Source organism: Chinchilla lanigera, unplaced genomic scaffold (assembly GCF_000276665.1).
Source record: "Chinchilla lanigera isolate Chin_1 unplaced genomic scaffold, ChiLan1.0 scaffold00001, whole genome shotgun sequence".
NCBI classification, from domain to species: Eukaryota; Metazoa; Chordata; class Mammalia; order Rodentia; family Chinchillidae; genus Chinchilla; species Chinchilla lanigera.
The window spans coordinates 32,093,228-32,108,171 of NW_004955402.1; the positions used below are offsets into that span (position 1 = coordinate 32,093,228).

At 38.7% G+C, this 14,944-nt stretch overlaps 1 protein-coding gene across 2 annotated transcripts in view; it reads right to left on the reverse strand.

Annotated features, from left to right (window-relative positions):
- Positions 1-14,944, reverse strand: part of Loxhd1 (lipoxygenase homology domains 1) — a 158,425-nt gene that overhangs the window by 107,612 nt on the left and 35,869 nt on the right. For both annotated transcript variants that reach the window (XM_005372875.2, XM_005372874.2), the window contains exons 6-8: positions 9,690-9,838; positions 7,968-8,091; positions 5,398-5,648 (exon numbers count right to left, since the gene is read on the reverse strand). In XM_005372875.2, the coding sequence (XP_005372932.1) occupies positions 5,398-5,648; positions 7,968-8,091; positions 9,690-9,838 (524 nt within the window). The remainder of the gene's footprint in view (positions 1-5,397; positions 5,649-7,967; positions 8,092-9,689; positions 9,839-14,944) is intronic.

The following is a 14,944-nucleotide window of genomic DNA, read 5'->3' on the forward strand; positions in this document are numbered from 1 at the left end:
TGTATTGTCTCCCTAGTGTAAGAACCCGAAAAATCAAATGAAATCTGAAAGGTACAATAGATATTGTGAAAGGCAAAGAAACTGCTCAAAAGGAAAGAATAACTGGGACGAGGGACGAGAAAAGAAAGGAGGAAGGGAAGAAATATATATATACGAGATAGCTAAAATAATTGTACTGCTAGTTTTCATTGGTTTACTGAAGGGGACAGTTAATGCTTAATATTTTTTGACCAATGTTGCATGCTTATATCTGGTAATTTGAACAACTATTTTGAAGACAACAATATACAATATAACAATCATTGCAGAATTGATACCAGCCTGTTTTTTGAAATTATGTACCATTTCTAATTTTTAAAATTATTTTTAATCTCTTTAAAATAAAAAAATAAATAAATATGCTTGGCAAAAATCACTAGAAGTGGATAGTTTGCCACTCTGCCATGTGCCACTCTGCTTTGGAGCCAGCTGATCGTGGACTGAAACCTCTACAAATTGAGCTAAATAAACCTTCCCGCTTTTAACTTTGGGTGTAGGTATTTTGTCTCAGCAATGAGAAAAAAGTAACTAAAACCATGTCAATTCTAAAAACATATAAATTTGTAATCAATTATCCCTAAATTTGGCCTGTAAAAGACATGAAGTTTTGATTATCCATTAGAAAATGCAGTCATACAAAAGTGCCAAAAGTATGCACTGGAGAAAAGATAGCCTCTTCAACAAATGTTAGTGCCGGCGGAACTGAATATCCACACGTAGAAGATTGAAACCAGGCCCCTATCTCTCACTGGATATAATTAAACACTACATGCATCAACGGTTTTAATATAAGACCTAAAACTTTGAAAAAATTTTTTTAAATGTTTAAAGAAAACAGGAGAAATACTTCAGGATATTGGCACTGGAAACAATTTCCTGGATAAGACTCCCAATAGATTGGGAAACAAGAACAAGAATGAATACATGGGGTTATGTCAAATTAAAAAGCACCTGCACAGCTAAAAAAACAATTCACAGAGTGAAGAAACAGAATTGGAGGAAATGTTTACCAGGTATTTATCTGCCATAAGATTAATACCCTGAAAATATAAAGAACTCAAAAAACTTAACAACAAAAAAGAAGCAATCCAATCAAATTGGCCAAATGACCTGAATAAACCCTTCTCAAAAGAATAGGTTCAAAACCTTTCTACACAGTCAGTGGGAAGGTAAACTAGTACAACTACCACTCATAACGGTGTGAAGATACTTCAAAATGTTAAAAATAAAAATTCCATTGGACCCAGCTATACCTCTTTGGGTATATTCCCTAGAGAATTAAAGACATCATGTAAAAGTGATACAGGGATACCCATGTTTATAGCAGCACAATTCATAATGGCTAATCTCTGGAAACAGCCTTGATGTCCATCAAGAGATGAATGGATAAAAAAATGTGGTGGTGTATATACACAATAGAATATTACTCAGCTATAAAGAAGAATGAAATCGCGTGATTTGCAGGGAAATGGATGGAACTTGAGACCATAATGCTAGATGAAATAAATCAGACAAAGCAAGTTGAATAACACATGGTTTCTTTCATATGGGAAACCTAAAATATAAATAAATGAGAAAATAAACAAAGGGGAGAAGGTAGGAAACAAGAAGGTAGACTTTTGGGGATAGGGAAGGGCACTGAGGGGAAAAGTAAAGGGGGGAGGGTAAAGGGATTCAAAATGATCAAGATATGTAACATGCATGTATCCATTCCCCAAAATGAACACCACTATTCTGTACTACTAATATACATTAGTGAAAAAGTACAATTGGCCAATACATATATGAAGAAATGCTCAGTATATTTAGCTTTCAGGGAAATGCAGATCAAAACTATATTGATATTCCATCTCATCCCAATTAGAATGGCTATTATAAAAAATAAATGCTGGTGAAGATGTAGAAAAAGGAATCTTTATACATTGCTGATGGGGATGTAAATTTGTACAGCCACTGTGGAAAATAGTATGAGGTTTCCTCAACAAACCTAAAAATAGAACATTCATGTAATCCAGCTGCACCACTCCTGAGCATATATCTTAAGGAAATAAGACGACATACATAAGAGACGACTGCATACCTATGTTTATTGTGGCACTATTCACAAGCGCCAAGATATGGCATCAGTCAGGGTGTCCATTAACAGGTGAGTGGATAATGAGAATATGGCATACATACACAGTGGAATACTATTCAGGCATAAAGAAGAATGAAATCCTGTGATTTTCAGGGAAATGGATCTAAGTGAAGGACATCATGTTGACCAAAATAACTCAGATACAGAAAGACAAAGTATCACGTCTTCCCTCCTATGTGGCAGAAAAAGGATTACCTGAAAGTAGAAGAGGGAATACTAAGGACTGAGAAAGGGTTGGGGAGGGGAAGTGAGAAGAGGTAGACATGACCACTGCACATATGCATTAGGGAAATGTCTCAGTGAGGCCCATTAATTTGTACAATTAATACATGTTAATTACAGAAAGAGAACATGCAGTCATACAATGCATCAAACAAATGAAAGAGAAAGACCAGCTATCTCATTAAGCACCAAAAAAACATTAGATAGAATTAAATATCAATTCATAATAAAAACTCTTACCAACAAAAAATACAGGGGGATTTATGTAATCAGTCTAGTAATGTCTACCAAAACCACTTAACCAACCTAATTAACTAAAAAAATTTAAAAGCAATTCCTTTAGTTATATCATATACAGGTACAAATTCTCTATGATGAATGTGATCATTAATATACCTAAAATGTACCAGTAAAATCTAGTTGGAAACTTGAAAAAAAAAAAGCAATTCCTTTAAAAGTAGAAACAAAGGCTGTGAGTATAGCCTAATTGGAGAGACATGCTTAGCATATATCAGATGCTCAGTTCAATCCCAACAACACACATGCATGCACACATGTGTGAGCACATGCACGCACACACACACACACCCCAGAAATATGGGGGGGGATACATGCCTGTAGTACCAACAATCTGAAGGCTGAGGCAGGAGGATGGCAAGTTTGAGCCCACCTGAGCAACTCAGCAATTTAGTGAGAAACTGTCTCAAAACAAACAAACAAGTAAACAAACAAACAAACAAGCCAACGTTCTAGGCATGGTGGTAAACTTGTAATCCCAGCACTTGGGAGGCTGAGGAAGGAGGACTGTCATGAATTTGAAGTCAGCCTGAGCAACACAGTGAGTTCAAGGCCAACTTGAACTACATAGTAAGACCCTGTCTCAAACAAAACAAAACAACAAGAGCAACAGTGTAAAAGGGCTAGGGACATAGTTCAGTGCTAAGGCCCCAAGTTCAGTCCTCAGTACTACCAAAAATAAAAAAATCAGAAACCAAACAAAGATGCTCACTATCAGCTTTTCAATCTTAAGCATGTAGGTGTTAGATCATGTGATCAAATAATTTTTTAAAAATATGATTACTTACAAAGAAAACCCTCAAAAATCTAGAGAAAAATTACCCAAATTAATAAGAGTGTAGCAAGATGGTTACATACAAACTCAATGTATAAAAAATATTTCTAAATCTACATCAACAATAAATGGTTAGGAAGTATAATATTTAGATAGATACCAATTATAACAGCAACAGAAGTTCTAAGGTCTCTGTGAGTATATCTTTTATGAGGAAAAATGTAAACCTAATATTTAAAAACATTAAAGACATAAATTTTAAGAAGCGTACCATGTTCAGCAATAGGGAACACTTATACATTAAAGATGTCAGTTCTTCCAAATGGACATGTTGATTTAGTTGAACTCTATTCAACAGTTTTTCATGGACTTGGCAAGAAAATTCTAAACTTTCCATGGAAGGGTAAATAATCATGGATAGTGAACACATTCTGGCCAATTTCCCCAAGTAGAAACTACATCTTAGTATGAAGGTGTAAAATGAAGATGATGAGTGTTCTATTATTGCAGAAATGAACTAAATCAATAGATGGTACAGACCAGAAAGTACAGAGTTGGTGTCTTTTCAGAACAGAGGGTAAGAATTACTATTCTGTAAATCAGTGTTTCCCAAGCTTTCTTGATCTTAGAAATATCTGAGCACTTGTTTAATATACAGATTCCCTGAAAACTAGACTCAGTAAGTATAGGTCGGTGCACAAAAATCTACTTTTCAATAATTTTCAGTGATTCTTTATTCAAGTTTTTAAAACCCTTTAATAAATGTTGCTGGAACATTCTGATATTCACATGGAAAAAAATAAAATTAGATTCCTACCACAAAAAAGAAATTCCCAGTAAAAATATAAATAGGGAAATAAAAATCTTTCTCATAGAAGATACAGGACAATATTTTATAGCTCTAGAATAACTATATTTCTTTTGACAATACAAATGCATTAAATATAAAGGAAAAGATTGATAAACTAGGTTACTTTTAGATTAAATCTCTTCCTCAAAGAATATTATAAATAAACCATAAGAAATTATTTGAACATATACTACCAATAAAAGTTTAATTTCTAGATTAAATAAATAACTCCTAAGAATAAATTCAACAATAGATCAGACAGTAGAAAAATCAGAGAAAGATATGAGCAGGCATTTTACATAAAAGGAAGCATGAATGGCCAAACAAAGAAATAAAAAGATGTTTAGTCTTAGTAATATTCACGAAAACAAAAATTTAAACCACATTTAGATCAGTTCACAAGCTCAAGGTAAAGATTACAAATTCAGACAAGGATGTATAGGACAAAATGTCTCTTACACATGGCTGACAAGATGGTGCAACTACCTTGGAAAATACTCTGGAATATTTTAGAAATAACAACTGTACTGCAAGGCTGAAAAGTCACTTGCCCTACGACCTAGAACTTCCATCTTGTGAACTCCTTGCACCTAGGTACAAGAATTTCATGGCAACATTATTTATAGGAGTAAAAAACAAGAAATAGCTTCAAATAGCCCTCCACAGATGAGTAGACAAATAGATTATAAGTGATTCATACAATGGAATACATTACAGCAGAGAAAAGTATACATTACTGAGTAAGGTAGCACAATAATGTTATCATTTAGATGCACCTCTAATGCATAAGTGCTGAGTGAAAACTGCTAGCTATAAATAACCTACCCAGGTTTGGAGAACAGATCCTATTCCTGGCCACCTGCTAGACAAGAAGGATGGGTGCATTACCACCCACAATGCCCACAATGGCCAAGGAAAAGGATTACCATGTGCTCTGGAACTGGTCCAAGGAAAAGGATTACCATGTGCTCTGGAACTGGTCCAAAGGAAGCAGGAAGTAGGATTCAGGTCAGAGTTTGTGCTCACAGGTCAAAGAGGGACTGAGTCAGGGAAGGTGGCTGTCAAGGCATTCCTTACCTTCTCACAGTACCAGCCTCTGTTGACACCCACGTTACCATGCCCAATGGAGACTCGACTCAGAGGGCTGAGGAGGACAGCCAGCTCGATGTGAAAGATGTCTGTGCGGCCTCGGTCAAACACACCACCCTCCAGGAAGATCTTTCCACTGTTTTTTTTCCCTCTGGCTCCATACATAACCAAGTAGATTTTGGATTTGGTCCCAGCTCCTCGCATACCCCCAGTGAAGACAGTGACAATATAGGTAATAGCTGGTGAGGAAATGGGGTGAAAAGAGGTCAGTGTGAGCTGCATTCCAATAATCTCTGTCCACTTCAGGGGAGCACCCCCTGAACTCTCTTCTTCCAAGTACCTGTCTTCTTTCCTCCTCATGTCCTCCTCCCAGCAGACCACATCCAATGTCCCTCACGACCTCATTTCATTTGTTCAAAGTTTATATGTCAGCGTCTGTTAGTTTGAGAATAAACTGTGTCTATTATTGCAGGAGACTGCCAGTCTGATTACAGGAAGCTGACAAAGACAGGGAAGAACTTGGGCTGGCTAAGAATAGTTCTTTTTATTAATGTTAATTACCATGTGTACATTATTAATAGCTGCCAGATGAATTCTGTTATGTCTAATCTAATTATGATAGTCAACTCCATTAATGGAGATTTATACCCAGTGCTATCCAATTCATTTAGCTTGCTGATAACTTAAAAACATGAGTTGGTAGAGGGCACTCCTGTTCTTCGCCACCTGATTGTGCGTGTGAGAGGACTGAGGGAGAGAAACGACACTATAGGTTGGGCCACACTAGCTTTTTGGTAGTTGGGAGGTATTGTGAGGACACGCAATCCTGGGGAAAGGCCAGTCAGATGGATTAAACTCCTAAATGGAGCAGAGTAAGAGAAAACACCAAAAACAAACACTCAGATGGGAAATTTTGCTAAGGTTTGGCCTGAATTCATTCATTTGTCCAGGGCAAACTGGTCTAGGGCAACTGGCATTTTAGACCTTGCTGATCCTTCCCACCACCCTTCATCCTACCTACCCCATACCCTCATCCCAGGATCCTAGAAAAATAAAAATCCCAAATATCTTAGGAAGATAGAACACCAATTGCACAGATGCATTATTCATTCATACCTTCTTTGGTTCAACAGACATTTACTGAGTGCTTACTAGATGCCAGGTCTTTGGGAGCACATGAAGATAAAAAGAAAAGGCCACTGCTCTATAAAAATGGGTCTCAAGATTTATTTTTCTAAGGCACATGGACAGATGGTGTTATCACACCAGCTATTCCTCCATTCCTCGGCTTATGGGCAATTCCCAGCTGCTGTCATCTCTTTTCTTCCTTCATCAATGGGAGACATGTAATTATAATACAGTTATGGGTTATAGTAAAGCTACTCCAGTGTATGTTTTTCAGTTGTAAAGTTTCTTTGCGATGACTTGTGCCTCTCACAGTGAGCAGATAGACCAAGGTGCCACAAGCCTGAGGATGGAAACCGCTCTCACAGAGGCGCTCTGACCATCCTAAACAGCAGCAGCAAAGGCCTGCCCAGGGTGCATGGAAGAAAGAAGGGAGAAATGATGCCTTCCTAGGAGGCCAAGAGGGTTCAGAGGAAGTGACTGGAAGAAGAAATTGCGAAGCAGAAAAAAGAGAAATGGCATTACAGGCTACACAGAAATTAGGTTCCAAGGACAAAGAGAGACAAAGGGAGGGCGTGGGAGGAGGAAAGGTGTGGGACTGTGGTGGGGAGAAGAGTGTGTGAGCAGAGGAAAGACTGAAAGGTTTTGCAGATGCAGTTGGGGGAGATGGAGGGGCTGTGAAAGCGGTGAAGAAGGGGTGTTGGAACACTCTGCTGACAGGATACACTGGAGCCAAGTTGTGGGCCAACTTATACATAACATTACAGAGCTTGGACTCTGTAGGCAGAAGTAAGCCTTGGAAGTTTGCTCAGTAGAGTGTATTCTCAGATGTGTACAACATGGATTTCCCGCCCTCATGATCACCTCAGCCATTCTGGGAATCAGAGCTTCTCTGGGATACATGGAGGATAATTAAGGGGGCAAACCAAATATTGGAGCTATCATTTACCAGCTATATGAGCTTGGATAACATTCTTAACTTCTGCATGCCTTGGATTCTTTATCTGTGCAATGGGGACATATAATTCCTACATTATAGTGTGGTTGCGAGAATTGAAGGGAAATAAGTGGGCCAAGCGCCAAGAGAGGGCCTGAAACAGAAAGCACATGACATTAGGGGGAGTCAAGAGTAAATCCACGCCTTTATATGTCCACACCCTCGATGTTCAAATTCTTGCTTTCTCCCATGGATAATTTCCTCTCTGCTGGGAAGGTACTATCCACTCTGGGCTGTCACCCCAGCTCCTCTGGCACCAAAAGAGCCCTGCCTACCGCGTGGAGAAACAGTCCATTTTCAGGAGCAGGAAGGGTACTGTCTACAGACTGTCCCGGCTCCTGCTTGATCACAGGCCTCTAGGCCCACAGAGTGAACACTGAGCCTCACGCAGAAAGTACAGCATTACCTAGTGGGGCCTCCCCTGTCTCCATCCTACCTGTGGTCTCAGCTCCGCCCACTAAGATATCCCTTTGGATTTTTCCATCATCTTCATCCAAGGCTAGCCAGCGGTTCAGAGGGAAGTCGTATTTCCTTTTGTTCCCAATATCTTCAATGACAATCTAGGGAGAAGAGAGGAAGGAATGTGATAAAGTGTCATTGCGGTGCATCTGGCCATCTAACCCAACCCCTTCAATCACTTGAGTGTACTCCGAGAACACACTCTCATCCCCTCGTGGGCCAAGGACAGCTGATCACAGGACACAGCTGTTGCCAGGAAAGCCTCGAAAGCCATGCCAGGATAACTGGCACTTACTCCCTATTTGAGTTCCAAAGCTGCAGTTTCTTCCATTGCTGCAGAGCATTTGTGAAAATTGGATCAAGAAATGTGGCAGTGTGCCCTGTGATCCTGGGATACAAGGACTGGGAGCCAGGGTCTATAACTAGGAAAAGGAGATCACTTTTCTCACCTGCTGAAAGTTATGTTTCTCACCTTATTAGTGAGAAGCAGAGTCTACTCAAGAATTGCATCTCCCAAATCAGTCAGAGGGAATTCTAGGACCTGGTGATCAGGTCAGAAAACAGTGGGCACTAACACTGAAGCAAGCAGAACTGGCCATCAATGCATCTTCCCAAGGGGATTCCCATGTAAACTTGCTTGATGAGACTGATGTGTCTTCGAGAATGCACCAAGGAACTGGGTGGGGAGACTCCCAAAATGTGCCAAGGAGATCCAATTGTAAAATAAGACTGGAAAAGATAGAAGCACCCTTCATAATGAGTGACAAAAGCACACACCTGGGGTGTGTGTGTGTGTGTGTGTGTGTGTGTGTGTGTGTGTGTGTGTACATATAAAATGACCTAATAAAAAGCAAGAGCCAGTATCTGCTGGAGGAATATGCTCCACATGCCCAGGGGCAGAGCTGGCCTTCTGAGAGGTGAGAGACAAATCAGGTGACGAACTGAGTCCATGCAGGTGAGACTGATGCCCGAGTAGGGAGCCTGTGCATGGTGGAGCCAACTATTCTATGTGGTGGCAGGGACACACCATCACAAACCAAGAAGGTAAAATGCCCCCCAAACAAAGGAAAGGAAAAAATGAAGCTGTCAATCAGAGATCATTTCTTCCATGTTCTTCCCAGATGGCTCCCAGACACACCCAAATGATCCCGGGCCACACGGCCCTCACTTTTTCCCCACACGAACTCAAGGCATCTGTATGAACATATGGTATTTGTCTTGGAGTCAATGGGTTGAGCTCAATATGGAGAGCCAGCTGTGATTTAGCAGTCCTCCCTCCTCGATATGGGAGAAACTTCCACCAATTTTACATAACCTGATTGAGCAGCCGTCTGATCTGCACAGAGGAAGGGAACTGAGTGTACACACACACACACACACACACACACACACACACACACACACACACAGGAACTGGGGAGCCCAAGGGGTGGGCCAGAATCAGAGAAAGCTTCAGAATGGAGGCTTGAGGGGTGTTGAGGTCCTGGTTGGGTCAGAAAAGAGAACTAGGCTTTCTAGGAAGGTCTTAACATGGGTGAAGTCTCAGAGGCCATTAGAAGAGCAGCACGGCTGGCTAGGGCACTTAGGCAGCAGAGAGACGGATGGACCTAGAGAAGGATGGTGGACTGAGATCTGTCCTCAGAAAGGCAGAAATCCCCTTCCCAGGCCCCAGGAACCACAGACAAGCAGCAGAACCCACCTTTGACAGGAACCAACCAGCAGACCCTCCTTTGTTGTTGTGGCCCACATTGATCTTGATTAGCTGCCCCAAATCTGGGGCATCCACCATGAACTTGTCTTCAGCTCCCTTTTCAAAATTGTCCTTTTCATTTTCCAGCCTACGCTCCCCTGTTCATGTAGATGCAAAAAAGTCACAAAAAGACCAGAAGAGAAGAATCAACTCGAGACCTTAATGGTCCACCCACGGAAAGAACTCTTGCAGTCAAGAGCAGCTTCCTGCTGAGATCTAAGGGCTCCTTACATCCCTCCAGCCTCTGGCAAGGCTGAGGTTTGCCTCGTGTGTGGCCGGTGCCTAAGTCGCATAACTGGGCTTCTGGTTTCTTCTTTAATGTAGAGTCCTCATTTCAGTAAAGTGATTTGTTTCCACATCTCTAAACTTGGGGGCTGGCCTTGCTTTTGATTGCTATTTGTACTGAATCAGAGAAAATGACCGCAGTAGCTGACATAGTGATTGTGGCTGGGACCCCAGCACAGCTACAGCTGTCCTTAGCACCCCTTTTCTGGAAAATAGTGCTGATAACTGTTCTCAGCTGCTGCTGGCTGTTTAACATGGATTTTTTCACTTATTTTTCATCACAATCCAAGAAGGAGATCCTCTTAACTCTGTCTTTCAAATGAAGAAACGGGAGAAACTTAGAAAAGTTAAATCACTTGCCTAAAGTCACATGGATAATAAGCACAAAGTTTTGGATTCCCATTCTAATCTGTTCTTTCTGCTCTACAAGTTCTCATCATCAGGCCTCCAGGATTATGTTTGTAGAAGTCAGGTTCGTCTTTCCAACCCCATCTAAGCACCAGCTTTCTGGCTTAAACCATCCTGTTCTTTCTTTGTTAAATTTGATTCTTCCAATTGTTTCTAAATTTCACATTATGACAGTTAAAACACACAAAAATAATAGAAAACAGTGTCAGGCATTCATGTACCCATCACCCAGACGTAAGAGGTATAAGAGATGTTAACATGTTGTCCAGTTCCTTCAGGCCTCCCTCTTTTTTAAGGAAATAAATCATGCCAGATATGTCTAAGGCCTCCCTCTTACTCTCACACCAAAATAAACACTACTCTCAACTTGGTACATACCATTCCCATGTATTTTGGTTTGCACATGTATGATTCTTTAAAGAATATACAGTACTTTGTGTTGTATATTGTACTGTTTCAGAATTTCACCTAAATAACATCAAAGTGCACATCTCAATACCTCTTGTTCCTCATCTGCCCAGTGGGGATGTTAACAGTACCTGCCTTATAAGGTTGCCATGAAGTGCACAGGAATCTCTGGGGATACCCCCTGGAACATGGCGCCATCGTGGCAGTATCGCTGTGGTTGGGGTTGCTCTATTGTTCCCTTATCATCACCACACACATTTTGCGAGTTGCTTTTTTCCCCCATTAATTTTATCCTTTTGAGATTACCCTGTTGATGCCAGTAGCTTTAGTTCATTCATCCAACTGCCATATCATAGTCATTGAGTAAAAAAAGCCCTGGTGTATACTCATTCTTCTACCATTGGACATATCAGTTGTTTCATTTTGCCTTTGCAAATAGCATGAAAATGAATTCTTTTGTATATTTTCCTGCCGCACATTTGTAAGAATTGCTCTGAGCTGACAGCTACAAGCAGAGTTGATGGGCCCTGGAGTGTGCTCATCTTCAGTTTGTTACGTATGCCAGAACTGCCCTCCAAAAGGAGGGCAACACACTACATTAATTTCTACCAGCTGTGCATAAGGATGTCCATTGCCCACAATCATTAATACTTGCTAATTTTTAGTCAGTGTGTGTAGAACTTTTATTCAGTGTTTGTAGAATGATATCTCTTTATGGTTTTATCTTTTTTTTTTTTTTCCGGTACCGGAAACTGAACTCACGACCTTGCACTTGCCAGGCAGGTGCTTTGCTGCTGAGCTAAACCCCAGCCCCTCTTTATGGTTTTAACTTGCATTTCCCTTACTTATTTGGAGAGACTGAATATATATATATATATATATATAGAGAGAGAGAGAGAGAGAGAGAGAGAGAATATATATTCTTTTGTAATTTTTCTTTTCCGTTTATATATGAAAGAATATATATATATTATGTAATTTTTTTATCCATTTAATTTCATTTTTTATTGTCTTTCCTTTGCTTATAGTGTATTTTAATTTTGCAGATATTTTTATTGTTTTAATCAACTTTATTAATTATTTTCCTTGGTTACTTGTGCTTTTGGTGACTTGCTTAAGAAATCCCATCCTAAAGCTGGTGTAGGAAGATTGCATATTTGAGGCTAAACTAAGCAACTTAGGGAGATTAAAAATATTTTTAAATAAAAATTTTCAAAAGGACTGAGGACATAGCTCAGTCCAAGATCCTGGCTTCATTTCCAAGTCTTCCCCACAAAAAAAGAGTACAACTGAAGAAATTCCATCCCTAAATTAAGATAAAAGACAATCTCTTAAAATTTCTTCTAAAGAGTTTACAGTTTTGCTTCCTCACATTTAACTCTTTAGCCCATCTGGAAGTTATTTTGGTGCATAATAAGAGGTAAGGATTTAATTTTACCTTTTCCCAAATGGTTAGACAATTGTTCAAACACCAGCAACTAAACATCTCATCTTTTAAAATTTATAATATCATTTCTATGTGTATTTCTAGATTATTCTATTCTATCGGTCTATTTTGTTTACCCTTCTACCAATATTACATTTTTTTATTTACTAGAGATCTATAATGTCATATATTTAACAGGGTAACTACTCCCACCTTATTAATATTGTTCATATTTTTTCATCATTCAAAATTATATTGGCAATATTAGGCCCTTTATGGCTCTATGCAAGTTTTAATAGTAGTTTAAGCAGTGAGGTACTGCCTTTTGGGAATCTGAGTGAAACTGCATTGCATTTGTAGAAAACCTGGGGAAATTTTGACATCTTAACAAGTCTAGGTCTTTTTCAACCATGAACATATTTCTCCATTTGTTTATATATTCTTATATATCCTTCAATACAATTTATCATTTTCCCAGAAAGCTCTTTTATATAGCTGTATATAAGACTCTATATAATTGCTAGCATACACAGTGTATTTTTAATTAGATGTTTTAATTTCTTGCTGTTTCTAATAATTTTTGTGTATTAACCTTATACCTAGCACTTTGTTAAACTTCCTCATTAGTTCTAATGGTGTATAAATTCTCTTGGGTTTGGTAGATAATCTTTTTTTATAAAAATGAAAATTTATACTTTCATTTTAAAGATGATTTTACCTTTTATTTCTTTACCCTGGCCTTGTAACTTTCAGTACTGTGATGAATAGAAGTAAGGAGTAGCTAGACTATTTCTGAGATAATTCTATTCTGCCATTAATCTGTTAATGGCATAAATTAAATGAATAGATTCACTAATGTTAAATTATCATGGAATTTCTGGAATAAACCTTAGAAATTATTTGTTATTTATCTATATATTTGTTTATAAATGTAGGGTATTGACATTTTATTTAGGATTTTGGGCTCTCTGTTCATAAAGGAGACCAAAATATCCATTTCTTTCTCAATGTAACTGCCTGATTTGAGTATCAAACCTCATAAAATAAACTAGTGCACATTACGTCTTTCCCTACTCTCTACTTTTTTAAACAGCTGTATGAGATGGAGATGAACTATTTTTAAAATATTTGGTAGATTTTCCCTATACTTCTGGGTCTGATGTCTTGGGTGAACTTTAATTGCTGCTGTAATCTCTTTAATGATTACTGATCTCCTTGGAAACTGGCTAAATTAAGCCCTTAAGACAATCAGTCATATTAGGATGCTGAGATGAAAGATCAGGCCACATCACATAGTGACAGTCACAAAGTTCAGACTCCAGTCTTTTTTGTCATGCTTGGGGGTGGGGAGATTTGTGCTCCCCAAGTACAGCTTCTAGCACAGCACAGATGAATGGAGGCCAAGATTACCCAATATCATATTTCTGTTGAACCACATTTCAGGAAAGAAGCTATGCCTTCTTCAACAATGCAGCTTAAAGACCTCACAGCCCCATGGTAAATGTCCCTCTCCAGAGTCTGAAATCTGGCCTGCAAGATGCTTCAGGGAGGATCTAGAATGTGACACGGACCAGAGATTTGCACACTTGCTGTTACTGCTACCTGTTCATTTCCACCAGTAAGTTGTTACAAATGATGATGATAGTATAACATTCTATATTATTCACACTTTCATTTCTTCCTTGATTGATTACTTAGAAATGTGCTTTTAACTTTCTAAATGTGTCAAGAGATTGGAGTGTTTTCAATTTTACCACCTTATGATCAAAGAATGTTGTCCTCTATGTTATTGACTCATTGAAGTTTGTTAAGACTTGTTTTGTGGTTTTACATGTGGTCATTAAGTGCTTGAAAAGAAAATACACTGCATACACTCTATACTGCCTGTACTCTCTATCACTTGGATGCAGTAATGTACATGCTCCCATCAGATCAAGCTCATTAACTAGGTAAATGAGTTCATACTAAAGTTTTATCCATTTGACTTATGAACTATTGAGGCTGTTCTATTAAAATCTCTCACTGTGATTATGTACAGTATTTGTCAAGTTACTCCAAGAATTTGTTAATTAATATTCACAGTATTGGGGGACTATGCCGCTAAAGTCATACAAGTTCAGAATTATTATATTATTCTTTTTGCCATTATTCCTTTCTAACATACCATTATTTCTAACAAAGTGACTTGCCTTACCTTTTGGCAGATATGAATATAGGTAAGCTGCTTCTTTCCTTTTTTTTTTGTACCGGGAATCAAACTCAGGCCCTTGCACTTGCCAGGCAGGCACTTATGCCCCTGAGCTATATCCCCAACAAGCTGCTTTTTCCTGCTATTGCTGTTTTCCTGGTGTATTTTATTCTATTCTAATTTATTGTCAGTTTGATTTATTGTCAAACCTTCAGATTCATATATTTAAGCTGTATTTTTTATACTTTTCATCTAACCTGGCAATATCTACTTTCTAAGCTTAATCTGTCTATTGTGATTATTGATACTTTTTTATATTTTTCAAGTTTAATAATTTTTATGATACAAAATTGTTTCTCAACTCATTTGTTGTTTGGGACATTACACTAAAAATTTCGGGCTGGGGATTTAGCTCAGCGGCAAAGCGCCTGCCTGGCAAGCGCAAGGTCGTGAGTTCGGTTCCTGGTACCGGAGAAAAACCAAAAAAAA